Below are 17,032 nucleotides of genomic sequence, written 5' to 3' on the forward strand. Positions count from 1 at the left end.
GGTCAGGGCCACAGCAGGGCCAGGCATCCTCTTCATGCTCTGCTGGCAGCTGTGACCAGCAGCCTCATGCACCGTCGTGGCTTTCCATGCTTTAATGGTGGACGTAGCAAGCATTTGGCCACAACATCTGAAAGCCTTTAGCCCTGGCTCCCCTCTAACATAAGAACAACAGAGGCACGGTTAGTAGAGTGATAATGCACTGCTGCCCAAATGTCAGTGCGTTCTACCCCCATTTTCCTTGTTAGTATTGAGGGAAGAAAAAAAAAGCCCAAACCGAGCAGAGAGTCTGGCTGTTAATCCCCTCAGTTTCCGCGAATCCAACGCAGGAATGCTGACTTAGAGCAGCTGGGGCTCGGGAGCTGCTGCTGAGTGTTTGCAATGGCAGCGGCAGCTTGTGGGGCACGCAGCCCCCTGCTATTCCAAGCCGGTCTGCCTGCTGCTGGCCTTGATGTCAGGTCTTTTTTGTGCCAAGGGCAAAGAAACACAAGGAGCTGTTGAAAGTGCTTTATTCCACATTTGTGGCCTCAAAAAGAAAGCACAATGCCACTGTCTTCTTTATTGCTATGGGAAAAGTAAGAGGGAAGCTTTGGTGTATCTGAATTAGTGGGCTTTCTGCTCTCTCAGTGGGATTTTACTCTTTAAAAGGTAAACAAACAACCCGATATTAACGATTAGCTGCAAATAGCCGAAGGAGTGGACTCCAAATCGTTTGTACAACACACCGCCGATGGTTGGGCCCACCGTCCGTGTCAGGGGCTGGACCGACGCGCAGATCCCCAGCATGGTACCTAGGAGAGACAGCAGAGATAGGCACACATCAGGGCGAGGGCGAGTTTTGGGAGGGAGGTGTGTGGGAGCCCCTTTGTCCCTGCTGGCCTTCCCCCTGCAGCGGTAGGAAATCACTTCAAATAATCTCTCGCATTCCTTTATAGAAGTCCAATTAGGGTTCGTTAAGTCTAAGGCCTCCTGGAGGCATGGGGACGAGTTTCCACCAGAAGCCAGCTCAGCTCTTTGCCACCGCGATGCAGATGGTCGTAACGCTGCCCAAAAGGCAAACCGATGCTCACCGCCACCTTAGCCAGGGTCCAAGGATGCTTTGGACACTGGAAGGTGCTCCTGAACTCAACCGGGCTGCCAAGTAGAGCACAGGCTGGGGACGGAGATGTTGCTTCTAGGAGCACACTGACGCCTTCCAAAGCGAAGCACACCGTCTTCTGATATCATGATTAGCAGCAGTGGGTACTCAAGAGGCTCCCATCCCACCAAGCAGTAATCACCATTTCTTCTCTTGCATAATACTGCTCTTGAGAGCTTATCAGGAGCAAGAAACTTAGGTCGAACTATGTCTTTAAGACTAAATAGCTAAAAGCACAGCTAGAGACCAAACCCCCTTGAGGTTAACCCCCCACACCCTTGCGAACAGAGCGAACAGAGCGGATGTTTCAATTTGGATGGAAATGGGAGCCTTTCACCTGGCTCTGCCGGTTCTCCTTCCAGCAGCTTGCACATTTGCATGGTTAACAGGAGCCCAGGGGAAGGGGAAGCACCTCCACTTGGGCAAAGGCAGGTTTTTCCACCAGGACATCTCCCAGAATGCAACCATGGCCCCCTGTACCCGCTGGGCGCCTGACCATGCGGTCCTCATGCGGGATGGCTGTCACGCTCAGGGGAACAGACAATGCCCATCCAGCCAGGAAATTATTAGCCCACACCACTGGGAGAGAGGGGAAGCTGTACAAGGAACTTACACGCTGCTCTGAAATGTTGTTTTAAATTATTTCTCTTAACCCCAATGTGATTAGTAGGCTGTTGGCATCAATTTTCCACCAAGACATGAACTGAACCATCACCACGCCATGCCAGCAACACCTAGGAAAGGGGAGGATGCTGTCCTGCTTGCAAGAAGCGGACACCAGTGTGATATCAAGCATGGCTTAGAGCAGTGGGTGACCATGGAGGAACAACCCCCAGATCAGAGGGAGGGTGGGCAGCCAAGTGTTGGTGTAACGCTGCCCCAGGACTGCTGTACTTTTATCAAAAATGCTTAAAATACTTGTGCAATGAGCCTGAACCAAGGGCGTAGTCATGGTGTGCAGAGAGGGAAGTCTCCCTGGAAGAGCTGCTGAGCTCCTCCTGCACATGGGAACAACACAGCGATGGGTGGGACCTCAACCTGACCCTTTGCCAATGGGAACAATCCCACAACCACCAAACTTTCTGGGCAGGTTTTGCAATTATTTTTTTCCCTCTAGGTATTTGAATTAAACTAATTACTACGTGCAATTGCCAAACTGGCTCTTATGATTGAGGAGGCACTTTTTTCCTTTCCTTTTTTTTTTTTTTTTTTTTTTTTTTTGAGCTGAAATCCATCCTCTCAAAAGGCTGGGCTCTCTCTCTGCACTTCTGTAACACACTGCTGAGAAAGATAATTTCTATTTAATGGGCTTAAATTAGATCCCTCGTGTCGGATGCCCTGGAGCTTTGGGACACTGTAAATCTCAGCCCTCGCTCCATTTCCATGCTGCACACGTGACGGATCTGTTAACATCAGACCTTTAACCGTGACGAGTCACCGCGCCAGCAAAAACCATGTCTGCATCACTTTGTTCAGCTCTGCCAAAAACCATGATTGCTTGCCACCTTCTTTATCACAGCGATCTCATCTTTCTGTACCTTTCCTGCCCCCTTTTTTTCCTCCTTCACTAGCTTTTCCCCTGCTTTTTCCCATACCTGGCATCACTACCCCTTCCCATGTGGTCAGACCTGGCCAGTGCAGTCACCTCCCACCCCAGACCTTCTCCCAGCCTCTCCTCCCACAAGTTTCGGGGCAGTGTCCCTCCTCCCAGCTCACTCCTTTCCAGCTCACATCCTGTCACCGCCTTCAGATGACAGTGCTGGCCCGGATCAGCCTGATGCCCGCGGGGCAATAGCATGGCCTCATTTAATGATCAGGGCACCACGAGCAGCCGCCAACGAGCCAGCAAGGCAAAGCTTGGGGGGCCTGGGGGGCCAAGCCTCACTGCAAGCTCTCCTTCTAGGGTTTTGCGCCTGATGTGTGAATAAAATTGTGAAATGCGGGACCATGAGGCAGTGATGCTCTGCTTCACTTCCTTCCTACCTCCCCCCTCCTTCAGGCAGGAACAAGACCTCCATTCTCGGGGGGACAAGGAGTGCTTGTGCTGATGCGAGCCTGCCTTGGCTTGGGGCTGCGCTCCCACCAGCTCGTGCGCACAGCTGAATGGCACATGCACGCAGCGCAACATTTTCCCTTCCTGCCTTTGAAGATGGGGAGGGAAAAAAAAATCAAAGGGAAATGAATGAAATCATTTCCACTCCGTTGCCTTCAGTGGGACTCGTCAGCCTCAGGAGGAGTGGCCTGAGATGGGGCCTGGAAGCAGGGTGGTGGGTGCAAGGGATGGTGCCGTCCTCTGGCCACTGCCTGGCCTCTGTTTCCTTGCAGAAACATTGAGCTAGGAGACAAGGATGGGTGACTCAATGTCTAGCCTGGGTGGACAAACGATCGTCCTGCAACACCCCATCCTCAGCTCAGCCCAACCTCCAGCTCCTCACATGGCCTCTCTTTGGCCAAATGCAAAGTCCCTCCAGCCTCTGCCAGCCCCAGGTAAAAACAGCACGGCTGACCCCAGGGAATGAAAGAGAGACTTTTCTGTAAGGAGAATCCCCAGATTTACACGCCCTTGGGGAAGCGGCGATTCCTAGCACACCACCAAAACGCTCACTCTGCAGAGCCAGTTTCAGGCTGGCAGAGGAAGGAGCCGCATTCGAGCTGCCGTACGGGTGGAGCAGCCCTCGTGTGGTGCCACCCACGGCCTGCGACGGATGGCAGGCATCTTAATAGCCGCATTGCTCTGAGAGACACCCACGCCGTCACCGCCGCAGCTGCCGCGGAGAGGCAGCTCGCGAGGACGCGGCTCTGCTGTGTCAGGCATTCCTGCCTTTGCTGGGGATGCGCCCAAAACAAGCGCAAGACTAGCAGATGCCTCCTCCCTGGGAAACACCGTGAGGGAAGGCACTGTTGTAAGGGTGAGGGGCAGGAAGGGCTGGAGGAGACAGAGTTTTCCACCACTGCTGTGATCCTCTGTGCCAGCAGCATGCCTCCTCCTCGTACACAGTTTTGAGCCTGTAATTTGTAGGAGCACTTGGCACAGCATCGGCCCAGAATGGATGGGCACATTAGAGCCCATATCCCAGGGTCCCCAGACGTCTTCCTGCCACCCCATGGTCTGTCTCCATCCTGCCTTTCTGTGCAGAGATCATCCATCCCATCCTGTCGTAACAACATACGCAAGCGGGGACCAGGGTGAGGCAACTAAACCCATTTTCCCTTCTGACCGATGCTAGCCTCCGGGCTTTAAAAGCCGAGCAATGCTCCGTTTTTCTTTACAAAGCCCCTTTGAGCAGAGCCTGGATGAATTCCAGCTTTACTTTATGCCCCAAAGGCCTTTGGTGCCCTTCCTCCACTACTCTCCCTCCTCACTGAATGTTGCTCCAAGTCGTGAAGCAGCAGATTTCCTTCCTGGCCATGCAGAGGGGCTGGGGTATCCCAGACCTCACCTCTGCATGGTCTAGGAGCTTCTCCCAGGTAGAAGCATCACGCTTGGAAATCGTGGGCTTCCAGCATTTGTAGTAGAGGCGGTCTTCAGCTCTACAAATAAACTTCTGGAGTGACGTTTAGAAAAGCTCTTCATCTAGAAGCATCTTAAAAGTGCTTTATAAACTTCACTAATGGGCTGTGCAGACTCTAAAGCCAATTCTCAGTTGGGTCCTATGGGAAGGTATCTGCTCAGACAGCCGCAAGTGAAGCTGAAGGGTGAAGGCTGGTGGCCCAGAAAGGCTCAGCTAAAGCAGAGGAAATCTTGGGTACCTGATGGTCAGAGCTCTGGGAGAAAACTGTGAAAGACCACAAGCAGAACACACTGCAGCAGGTTAACCCTGCTCCATCCTGGGGCAAACTCAGCAAGGCTCCCATGGCAACAACACAGCCATATTTCCTCAGTTGACTGATGAAAAATTGCAGGCGTGAAGATTTCTGCATCTGCTGTTGCATTTCAGACCCCTTGTACAGAGAAATAAAGTAACTCTATGCAGTGATGTGGCCAAAAAGTGGAGATGGGGCAATGACCGCATGGGGCTGGAAGCAAAGCACACGGCTTGGCACTGAGTCAGGGATTAGGGATGATGGTGCTGGGGATGGTGTCAGCTTTTTGGGGAAACAGCTGCTGAAAGAGTGAGGTCTATCAGGCCACGGACTTCACCTCGTGCAGGGCAAACAGGACTGAAGGTCCAGAGCCGACAGCACCCTGGAGCCTGATGGCAGCAGCTAGGGCAGGACTGGGTGCACCGGCTGTGGGATGTTTGTTCCACACCGTTGCGGCTCATCCTGTGCTAGCACCACCAGTACTCACTCACCCCTCCACTGACACCCACCACGCGCAACTGCTGCAGCTAGATTTGCTGAGGAATTGGGCATCCACTGTGGTGAGCTGGAGTATGAGCTGGGAGGTGCCTGATGGGCCCAAAAAAAAAGAGCAAAGGGAGCGGAAAAAGACCTGTCTGATCTCTCTGATGAGCCTTACCGGTGTCGGAGGAGGGGACAGCCTTGGTGAGGATGCTGTCGGTGATGGTGCCCAGCATGCTGAAGGCGAATACCAGCGGCAAGGCAATGATGCAGTAATGCCACACGGTCCTCATCAGGGCCTAAGCAACAAGACACGAGGAACCACAGATCATTAGAGAGCACAAAAAAGCAACTTCACAGCAAGAAACTATCCAGAAAAACATCACAAGCCAAACCTGTGACTTTTAGGTAAATTGGGAGAGCCCCAACTGATTTATGACAGTCTGGCTTTGGCCATTTCAGGGTCTTCCGCCTCCCAGCATTTGTGTGCAGGAAATTATTCCAAGCATGCAGCACAAGTAGCAGACGATACCCTGTAATCCAGCAGCACGTTTTCCAGTCCTGCCGCGGGTATTTTTAGTGTCTGGGAATTAGTGACGTCCCCACACCCTCCCCCCGGTCTTCTGTCACTTGTCCAAGTCCTAAGGAAATGTTCAGCAGCAGATGCAATGCGGCGTACTTCAGGAAGCCTCCATTACCTATACAAAACAGCCTAGAGAAGGCACTTTGGTTCATTATCATAAGTAATTAAAACCAAACTAAGCTTGCCAAAATAAATGAAGCCGGTGCATTATGTAATGCTGTACCTTTGGGATTTCTAATCCTGTTCTCCTGCTTCCTCACTAATAAATTCACCGAATTCAGTAATCTGGAATAGGTCTTCTGGCCATAAGCGCACATTAGCGAGCATAATTAAGGAGAGTAATGATTTTGTTATTGCACATATTCTTAGTGGAGACATCCCTCCAGCAGTTTAATGCTTAAACAAAAGCGGTAAGGATCCCTCAGCAATGGGGCTAGAGCGGCTCTCAGCCCTGCTGGTCAAATAAATAGATTTCTCTGGGGCATGAAAAGGAAATTCCCTCTCCCTTGCCAGTCTCCTGCCCTCAGCCTCATCTCGAGGTGTGTTGTTGTGGCTGGAACAGTCACCGGCCCAGCCAGAGGTTTCATTCTCTGGGGTTCTCACTCATAAAAACTGGTCTGTGCCTCTTGGCTACAGAAGATGGAGAAGCCCAGAGCTATCGCTAACTAATGACTTGGAAATACTGAGGTTTATTCCTAGTTCCCCTCTAGACTCGTACACAGCCAGGTTTCTCTCCTTGGAGGGGCTCTTTGCCTACGTTTTGGTTAAGAACTAGGCGCTCCAGCTTAAGGAACTGGTGAACAAAAGCAGAGGAACAGGTATTTGGTACATAAACATTCAGACGGGGAGAGATTAATTCCTTGCCAGGGCAAATGTCATTGGGGGACAACATGGCAGTTGTAGGAAAAAGCAGCTTTAATGCTCCCCTGCCTTGAAGGAGTGTCCTCAGGGGCTGGAGGCTTAAGGAAATGGCCAGGAAAGAGCAGACCCATGGCTGTGCATAGATCCTGGGGAATATCTCCTTGCTGTCTTGGGCTTTGGTGGGATGAGGTCAGGTGGAACTTGGTGTCCACTACTCCTCTGCAGCCCAGCAGACAGCAGCCTTTTCCACCCAGCCAGATCTGAGGCCATTTTCAAAGTAAAGAAGGCAGACCCAAGAGTTTCAGCTCAAAACCCAGTGCCTGGGAACCAGAGGGGAGGAGGCAGGACGGGGCACAGCCATGCCTTGAGACAAAGCGAAAAAACTTCCCCGTCAACACTGCCAAGACCTCCTACACCCCTGCCCACGCGCTCGGCTCGCAGCGCTGCCGGCATCTGCATGCCAGACACCCTGCCCTGCTCTCCCTCTTCCAGGTGTGACTGCAGGGCTCCCAGCCCACCCCTTCCCTCCACTGCTGCCAAGCATCCTCCAGCCTCTTCCCGTGTGTCTGCAGCCACTGGCAGCCTCCATCCAAAACCCCTTCAGCCTGCCTCATGGCAAGGGGGTGAGTTTTGCAGGTTCTTGTATGGACAGCTAGTTGCTTTTCCTCGCTGCCTCTCTTTGGGGTTTTGTTGTCATCCTTGTGCTTGGGACCTGCCTGAGACAAAAAGCCACCCCAGAGATAGATATTTTTGCAGCAAACCACACAACAGAGCGCTTTTTAATAAGGACTGCACGCCCAACAAGGATGGCTGCTGCATTTGCCTATGAATAGCTCTTGTGGGAAGTCATTGCTGACCCTTGTCCCCGGGCCATGCTGTCAGGATGTCCACAGCCCTCCAGGCATGGTGTAATTGCCATCTCTCAAACCAACCATTTCCCTTCCCCGCTTTCCCCTCCCTGTGCAGCCACATCAGCCCTGTGGCCCCTGTGCTGCTGTCTCTCCAGAGGCATATGGGAATTACCCTCCCCAAATCACCCCTTTGCTGCTCTGTCATTGCTGCCCGTGAGCTCATGTGTCCCATCCACGCTGGTTTTGGATGGGTTTCAGACACATACGCCACATCCAACAAAGTTGGCTGAGTGAGTGCCTCCAGTCTGCTCTGCTGTCGAGGCTTTCTCCTGTACCTTCAGCAGCTGCCAGTCCTCCCAGTGAGACCTTGGTGCACCAAAGCCCTTTACTCCACCATCACCCCTCTGCCCTGCTCTTGGCTGCTGGTTCTCACATCTCTGGGTGGGCCAGCTCCACCTTGGCCCCACATAATTGCTCCCACCCAAGGCCAAACCCCAGTGGTGAGACCCTCAAAACCACCCCTGGGCCACACTTTATGGGGCACACCACCACCAGCCCAAAAGGCATGATGCCAGTGGGCAGGGACCAGACAGACCCTTCCCGAGCATCCCACTGCCCTGGGCAGAGCTGGCTTATCTGAGTGAACATGCTTATCAGCAGAGCTGCCCACGTCAGCACGATTTTCCGATTGACGTTTGGGGTTGGCATCAACTCTCTCCCACACCAACACAACTGGTGATGGGTGACGCAGCTTGTCCCCAAATGGAGGAGCTGAATTATTTCCTTGCTGCCTCCTTCTCCAGATGCTCTAAGCTTGGGGGAATTAGGCAAAACAAAGGCCCGGAAAGATGAGAAAACAGTCCTTCTCTGTCTCACAGCAGGGTACAACTGCAATGTTTTTTCTCCCCATAATCTGCATTTACTTTCTGGGCTGTTCAGGAAACGCAGCGGCTTGAGGACGGAAGGCAGGACCTCTATGCAAATCCAGTGACTCAGGATGGACTTACGAATTTCTGTGCAGGATTATTATTCTGCTAATCCCCATAACCATTACTCACAGTGCTCTTTATCGTTGCTGAGCACAGCCGTGTTTGCAGAGTGGCCCAGGACTGCTGGTCCCCCCCCCGAGCCCTGCCAAGCAGAGCCAGCGGTGGCACTGCCAGCAGCAGTGGTGGCAGCCAGGCCCCTGCCTGCCACGTTATTGAAAGGCACCATGAATGATTTTACACCAAGCCTTACCATGCCCAGGCCCACGCCGGCGAAGACAAGGACGCTGAGCCTGAGCAGGGTCCTCTCTGTGCAGTGCTTACTGAGCTTCCCAACCACCAGACCTTGCACAACCTGGGGGAGAAGCACGCAAGCAATGTTAATCCAGTTTATATCAATGGGAACAAGCTGAGAGGGCAACTGAAAGGGAGCAAATGAGTTACTTCCTTGCTTTTTTTTTTTTTTTTGGGGGGGGGGAGGGAAGGGTCTTTGCTGTCACAGTAAATAACCTGAACACACAATCCATGATTTTGAGCTTTTTGCATCCTAGTGATAAATCTGCCCTGTCAGAGGAAGATCTCTCTACTGAATGGTGCTTGCATGAGTTTGCTGTCACTGCATGGTCAGCAGTGGTGATTGAAACCACCTAAAGGCACGTGGAGATACAATTTTTTAACTTGGGATATTTTATTTTATTTTATTTTATTTTATTTTATTTTATTTTATTTATTTTATTTGTGAAATACAATTACTGTTCAATTCTTCATTTTTGGAAAGCTTTTCCAAAGCAAAACTGCATATTTGTATGCAGAGGTAGAAAATGTCTCCTCTTCTGTATCTTGTCTTGCCATTATTTTAAACTATAAATGTATTAATTGGGCAGTTCATCATTTTTATACAGGAAATATGGACAACAGCGATGCTAATCCCCAGCCCCAGCAGTATGCACAGGCACAAGGGACAAAGAACTGGTTTTACAGATTTTAAGCAAAAACTGGGGGAGGGGGGGAATAAAGGAGGAGCAGAAAATGTAAATCTCAGGGCACATTTGTCTTTTACAGTGCTTCAGAGAGCAAAGGTGCCTGCTTTCATTTCTTTGCTCAGCATCTGGCGCACTTGGCACTGGCCAGAGTGGGCAGGAGAGGATAGAGGGTGGAAGAGCTCATCCTGGCTGATGGGGCTCCAGGGGAGGGACAGATAGGGATCTACCGAGCTTCCCCCACTTCTGAAGGGTTTGTTTGATCCAAACGAAAGCCCCTCTGACTTGAAAGAAGAGCTTTAGTGCAAAACACTTTGTTTTCTGCGATGGCTTCGTTTCAATTTTGGTGCAGCCTAAAAAAACATTGGTGCTCAGATCTGACATGGGCCACAGCTGTGCTGCTCTCAGCTTTACTGTGCTAATCCTAAAGGAGAAACCCAAAATCCACTAAAAGAAAATCAGTTCAGGATAAATAAAAAAAGGAAGTTATTTAAAAGAAATGTTAATGTACAACAAATAGTCAAAAAAAAAAAAAACAAAAACAATTTAATTGCAAAAATAAAATCAAATGGTAAAAGGTAAATAGACATAGAGTGAGAATAAGGTGAAGTTTTCATGAAGAGTGATAACTAGTTTAAATATTTCTCCAACAAGCTACAACTTAATGGAAAAAATCAAAATTAAACCCTCTGCTGTTCCTCAGAGCACAATTTTTGGCATGAGGGGGCATTTTGCCATGCAGAAATTTGGTTTCCCAGTACATGCTTCTTCCTCTTCCCTGTCCCTGTCCCTGTGTCACCCTTGGGCAGGGCTCAGGAGCTGGGCTCACGTGCGTGGTGGTGGCACGAGCCCTGTGCGGCTCACCTGCCTGGTGGCCTTGGGGACAGTGCAGTGCGATGCCGGGACAAAGGATGGGGTGACCTGAGTCATTGCGGCTTCACGCCTGCCACGGACATGGGCCGGGTGGGAGGAGGATGAGGCCAGCCCTGGTAGCTCCTGCTCGGGATGGGTGGAGGAGCTGCTGAGTCATGCTTCATTAAGCTGAGCACTCCGAAAACGAAGAAGAACCGTCATTAATGCCTTGTAGCCTGCCAGTCCCTCCTGCCAAGGCTGTGCTGAGTCACAGGACTGCCTTCCCTTGGCATGACTTGACATGGTGGTGGCATCACCCAAACCCTAGTTTGGCTCCTCTGAGCCACTGGAGGAAAGGTTTCTCAATTTGCCCAGACTTGAATGGTGTATTTAATCGGGATTCACCGTGCAGGCGCAGCCCTGTCCCTGCCCATCCTTGAGTCATGGGGGGATATCATCAGTGATTTCCAGAGAAGCCTACTCTGATCACCATGGGAGCGGCAAGCACCAGCCCACGTCACCTGCTTTCTGTCTCAGGCCACGTGGCCATTTCTGGGTTATACCCCAGCCTCCCCACTGGTTACTGGGCCCTGTTGGCTTGTGCTGCTGGTCTCCCTCCCCAGCATGGCTGATCCAGCCATGAGACACAAAAACCTCTCATCTTGAGTTTGTACGCATTCTAACACCAGCATCTTGATTTAGGTGCTGGATAACATTTTCAGAGCTCAGGACCTGCTTCTGGCCAGAAATGAGACCTGAAAACTCAGTACCTCCATCAGAGAGCTTTCCTGAGTCACAGATAAGCTCATAAAATCCCTAGAAAGAGGCTTAGAGGAAGAAAAATCTAGAAAAATGAGGATAGACGGATCTGCACCACCCAGTGATGACATCCTCGCGCCAAGCACAATGCCTGCCAAAATGCCACCTACAATTTTCCATGGGCATGCAGGTGCCCGATTTGTTTGAGAAGCAGCATAGGTACATTTGGGAAGGAGGAAGCCAAAAGGTTGGCATGCATGATCCTGTGGAGGGTTTAGGTGACGTGCTGCTCTTGCAGTGCTGTTTGTATGGATGTAGGCGGTAGTAGGGGCACCTGGGATGGTTTGGGCTTCCTTGCTCCCATGGATAAGCTTGGTCAGCACCAAAAAGGCAGCAGTGGGATTTATCTTTATTCCTGCTGGCATGTTCGGGGCTTTTTCCTTGCATGCAGCCTCCACTTGAGATCCCATGGGCCTTCCCCTCCCGCATTTAATCTGCTGGATGGTGCTTGCCTTTGTAACCTGACCTCCTTTGAAGTGCTGGGGCAGAGACAGTGTACCTGGCTGGAATGTGTTCTGTCATCAATAAACAAAAGGGAGAGGAAATTGTTTGCAAGTGAAATAACAGGCACTGCCCGTGGCTGTGTACACATGTCACAGGAAAAACCAACACTGCTTTTTCTTTTTTCTCCCCCCTCCTTCTTACAAGGCAAATAAGTCTCCTGATAAATGCAGTACAGCCAAATATCTCTCTCCTCTTCCTTACACTGGATTTGTACTCATGATTCCTTCCACTAGTTCAGATGATGATGTAGAAAACCATCCTCATTATTCCTGCATCTGCTGGAGCTCCCATTTGCTTGGGAGAGCCAGTGAGAGCACACATCTTGTCGACCTCACCACCAACTCTCCCAAGTCCCTTAAAGAATGGAAAAGGCTTTTGCTGTTTAAAGGTCTAAAGTGTTATTTTTTGGCTGGCTTTTTAATGGCAAAGCAGTTTCCTCGCTGTGTGGAGCTGCTGTGGAGCCCGACCAGGATCCCCAAGTAGTGAAATGGAAAAAGTCCAAGTCATACAGATGCCTGGCTGGTCCTTCATGCTCACCTGTGGCTGTTGGACATGAGGCTGTTCCTACAAACTCCTTCACAAGCACCCATTAAAAAAAAGAGCCCAGCAAGAAGACACCCATTTACACAAACACCTGGAAAGGAGAAGACATGAGAAGCTCATGGAGGCAGGCACAGCCCACATAAGGGCTGGGACCAGGGGTAGACACAGGCTGGGGCATCAAACAGTGCTGGATGTTTCTTGACAGGCTGAAGGTAGTGCAAAACCCTGCACTGATCTGGGTGGGAGGGGAAGGAGGTTGTTTTATGGATACAGCGATGCCCGAAAGCATTGGAGAAGTCATTCAGGTCTTGCAGAAGAGCACAAGGGTGTTGGGGCTGCAAGGAGAGCTGACGGTAAGGACCGAACTGCTGAAGCAGCACTTGGCCTCGCAGGGGAGAGACAAGCATGTGTTTTGCAAACTCCAGCCTAATGGCTGGCTTTCCCCCCTCCGCCCCCCACCACAGGTTTAAATCCTTCAAAGCAAGGAAACTGGAGAACTTTCTGTTTGTTGTTGCAAGGTCCTCTCACCAAGTGGGTTTTCCCCCTAGGCGAACCTGGCTGTAATTAAATCCCCAGCTCTTTAATCATCCCTTTTGCTGCACAGAGAAATAAAAAAGCAAGAGGGACAGGCTGGTGATAAGATGATAGGCAATGTAAATCGCTCCTCCAGGAATCTCTCTCATCTTTCCAGAATCACTCAGTACAAACTTGTCCCTCCAGAAGCTGCACAGCTAGAGGTGGAGTTTGTACAACAATGCCAATTAAACGCAGTAACTAGAACAGATGTCTTATGATTTCTCGGTCCTCAGGGTAATAAATACCTACCCCTTTGTCCCACCCAGAGTTTTTGTTTTGTGTGTTTTGCTTTGTTTTCAGAGAAAAAGTTCTTAAGGAGAGCTCCCCCTGCCCCCTCCCATGTCTGGAAATCTGAGCATCAGATGTGACTTCAGATACGAACCAGGGACTCCGGGTATTTCCCCTGCCTTAATCCTCTGGCAGCATTTTCCAAGCACATACTACACCTGAAGTCCTCCATGCTATCGCATTCCCCACTCCAAAAAGAGCTGGATCCTTCTGCCCATTATGCAAAGTTAAGTTATTTTAATTTTCACATGATTATGAAATTAATTATCCTCTGGAGGGAGAATGAATGGCATCCCACACTCCTAGGCATTCAATAGGAGGGAAATTTTGTTCACACGGCCTCTGAGATAAGAGGGCTCTGGAATCACAGTGCCGAGGACAAGAGGTACAGCATCACTGATGGGCTCCCAGACCTCTTGCTGGATATCCACCAGCAATCAGATGAAAATGATTCAAACACATCACAAGCAAGGGGATTTCTGCGATGTGAGGCTCTGTGCCCCTCCCGTTCTCTGCCTTCCCATCCCTATTTCATTATCTCCCATCAGACTCCTCCTCCTGGACTTGCTCTGGCACCACCCCAGCCCATCGGCCAGCCCCACACTATCAGGGTGCAGAGCCTGCATTGCGTGAATTACCCTCCACTTGCTATTTTCCATCCAACCATTCCCTTCCCACTCTCACTGTGTCTGCTCTCTATCCTTTGCTATCAGATGATGCTCTTTGCCTAACTGCAAGCAGGTGCAACTGATGATCTCTTCCTAGCAGTCATAAATAAATGCATAAATATATATATATAATTACTCTTTAACTACTTCACTATTGGAAAATGCAATCAGCAAAGAGCCAGAGGACTTCCCACACAAGGAACCTTGTAAGCTGGAGGCTTACAAGGGAATATTAACATCAACTCTGCTGGAGAGGACTAAGGTGACCTGTCCAATATGAAGAGCAGGGCAGGGGCAGCATCTGGAGCAGCAAATTTACACCAGCTCCTAGTGCTTCATCCTAAGAGCCTGGAAGCCTCCTCCCAATGGACAAGTACACCTGTTGGTATGTTTACAACAATAATGTCAGCAGATGTATTACTTTGGGCCACTCAGGTCTCCTTGACCATCCCATGGAGATGGGATGCTCACTAACATCCTCTGCAAAGGTGACAAAACCCTCACCTCCTGTGGGGTTGGTGTTTCTGCACTGATCCCCCTGTGCAGAGAGGTGTTTGAGATGTCCATGGCAAAGTTCTTGAGTTGTCTATCTGACTCAAAGCTTATCTGACTGACTCAAAACCACTCCAAATCTCCTCTCTGCACACTCTGTAGTTGGCTTGAATGATGAGAAGCACAGATGTTGATGGTGTGGTGGCTGCTTCTCACCACAGGAGGTTAAATGAGGCTGAGAAGCTGAAAAATGAAGTTAAGCAATTGGAGCATAACAACCTCGGGGCAGGAGAGGAAAGCAGGAAGAGACCATCAGTATTTGAATTGCCTTGGCATTGCTTACCAGGCTGTGAAAGGGGGCTGTGATGTCCCTTTGTGTTAGCTTTGAAAATTAAATGGAGAAAAAAATATAGAAAAAATAGAAACTGCAATAATGCTACTGGACTTGCCAGGAATTGGCAGACCAGGCAATGCCATTTGTTGGTGTATGACTTTTGGGGAACATTTGGACAAAGTCTTGCTTAACATGCTGAAATCTGTGCGCTCCTGAAACCTCTTAGAACATGCAGTGTGTTCTGAGAGCAGGAGACCACAGCCATGCCCTCTTGCCCTGCAGAACAGACCCCTGAGCACTGTTTTTAATGTCTACAAGGATGTTTAGAGTAAACAGGACACAGCTTGATTTTTATTTCCCTCTTTGGTTCTATGACGTCCACTCCCACCTATAAAAGTTCTTAAATGTGGCCCATTTTCAGGCCCAGGAGGAATGCAAATGAGAGGGGGATCTCTAACAGGGGGATTAGAGCAAGTCAGAGAGAAAACCCCCACAATGTTTTAGAGAAAGGCAAACTAAGGAATGAGAAATCAAAGCTGAGGACCTGCTTGGTGAAATTCATTGAAAAGGACATTATATTCATTATGAATAAAGCTATAATTTAACAAGTGAAGTGGGGAAGCCAGTCAGCAGATATTAATCACCATTCACCCATCTAGACTGGTGGAATTTGCGTGCACCTTAATCTGCATTTATATCTCCAGCAGTATCAATTCACTGTTCAACAGAAACAGACATGCCTGAAATGCCAGCTGAGGGACGACGGAGGCCCATGAACTCAGTGAGATGGAGCTGGCACACATTACATCCCCTGTGCACATCTTCCACTGGAGGAAACTCGACAGAAAGCAGTCATAGAGAATTAACACAGCCACTATCTACAAGAGATACCTTTGGGCCATTGCAGCCAGAGTCCTGATTTGAAAGTTAGGACACAAATCTCATGTCTTACAGTAGCTTTAAAGCCAGATGGTGAGAGCATCATTGATTTGGACCAACTGAGGATCTGGTCCTGTAAAAACTAGAGTGGAACTGGTAACTGCCAGCTACAAAGTGGAAAAAAAAAATAGCAACACAGCAGCAGGCAGTGCTTTGCAAGATGGTTTTGTTGCCACCAGGATTCACGGGTCCTGCGCTTTTTTTTTTTTTTTTAAAAAAAAAAAAGAAGAAGAAAAAAAGAAATTTTCTCATTCTTTTTCTGGTATTTGGACTACAAACCCCAACATGGCACCACAAGGAAAAGAAGCTCCTTCATACACTACGACCACTTCCCTCCTCCTGCATTTCTGCTGTCCAAAGTCATGTGCTGTTGAACATGTGTAGCAAAACAGACAGAAACTGCATGGATAGATGAAAGCAAGCTGCCTGGCTGACAAAAGCCAGTTTCTGTGCCAAACAGCCTGAGGCAAAGCCTCCCCAGCAAAGCAGATACTGCACCTGAGCCCCGAGGCCACTGCTGGATTCCAGCGTGGTAATAGGTATGGTTGGGATGAAACCCAGACTGTGGGAAGGGTCAGAGCCTTGGCTAGCGCTTGCCATCTGGTTATTTGCTATGAAGCAGAGTCAAAGCAGCAGGTCCCGCACCTCTCAGGACTGTAGGGTGCCCCGGCATGGCAGTGCAAGTAACCTTATCTACGGCAGTTTCAGCCAAACTAACCTGGGAAACAATAGCATGAAGACAGACAGATATCCCACACTGAGCAGCAGCGTCCCAGCTCCATTGAGCAACGCAAAGCCACTCCTTCCCAGGCTGCACCATTTTCACCTTTGGTGGTATCGTAACCCACAGCAGCCAGCTTGAAACGAGAACCATTTCCATGCTGCAATCCCAAATTTGATTTCCGTGTAGACATATATTATGGATTTAACTGACACATATATGTTAAGAGTTACTGGTGTGTCCCTCTACATTCAAAGAGGGAAGAGGACATCAGAAGGCGACTTGGCCCCCCTAAAACCTGAATGAATCTTGGAGGTACTGCTGTAGGAGGCAGCACACAAAGAGAAGTGAAGAGTAAGCCTCCATCAGCACTGGAGTTTGGGTCAGACATGCTTTGGCAAGCAGCTGCTGGTCACCCCACTTGCCACACACACTCTTTCCTTGCTGTGGAGCAGCATAGCTGTGTTCCTTTCCAACACGGCTGAACAGAAGCATGCATCCAGCTTACAGCAGGTGTTGAGCACATGGGACCAAGATACAGCAAGTCAAATGCCACCCTCCCAAAACACACATGGTGAAGGCACCAGCACCTCAGATCCAGATGTTTCACTTTGCT

General features: G+C 49.9%; 1 protein-coding gene across 4 annotated transcripts in view; it reads right to left on the minus strand.

Moving 5' to 3' along the window:
* Positions 1-500: 500 nt before the first annotated feature.
* Positions 501-17,032, minus strand: part of SLC67A1 (solute carrier family 67 member 1) — a 57,850-nt gene continuing 41,318 nt past the window's right edge. For 3 of the 4 annotated variants that reach the window (XM_082760588.1, XM_082760590.1, XM_082760591.1), the window contains exons 9-11: positions 8,954-9,055; positions 5,598-5,718; positions 501-788 (exon numbers count right to left, since the gene is read on the minus strand). In XM_082760588.1, coding sequence (XP_082616714.1) covers positions 601-788; positions 5,598-5,718; positions 8,954-9,055 — 411 coding nt within the window. In that variant the 3' untranslated portion in view covers positions 501-600. The remainder of the gene's footprint in view (positions 789-5,597; positions 5,719-8,953; positions 9,056-17,032) is intronic. The other variant, XM_082760589.1, reaches the window with a different exon arrangement.

The sequence above is a fragment of the Aythya marila genome (assembly GCF_965140915.1).
Source record: "Aythya marila genome assembly, chromosome: 5".
Taxonomy (NCBI): domain Eukaryota; kingdom Metazoa; phylum Chordata; class Aves; order Anseriformes; family Anatidae; genus Aythya; species Aythya marila.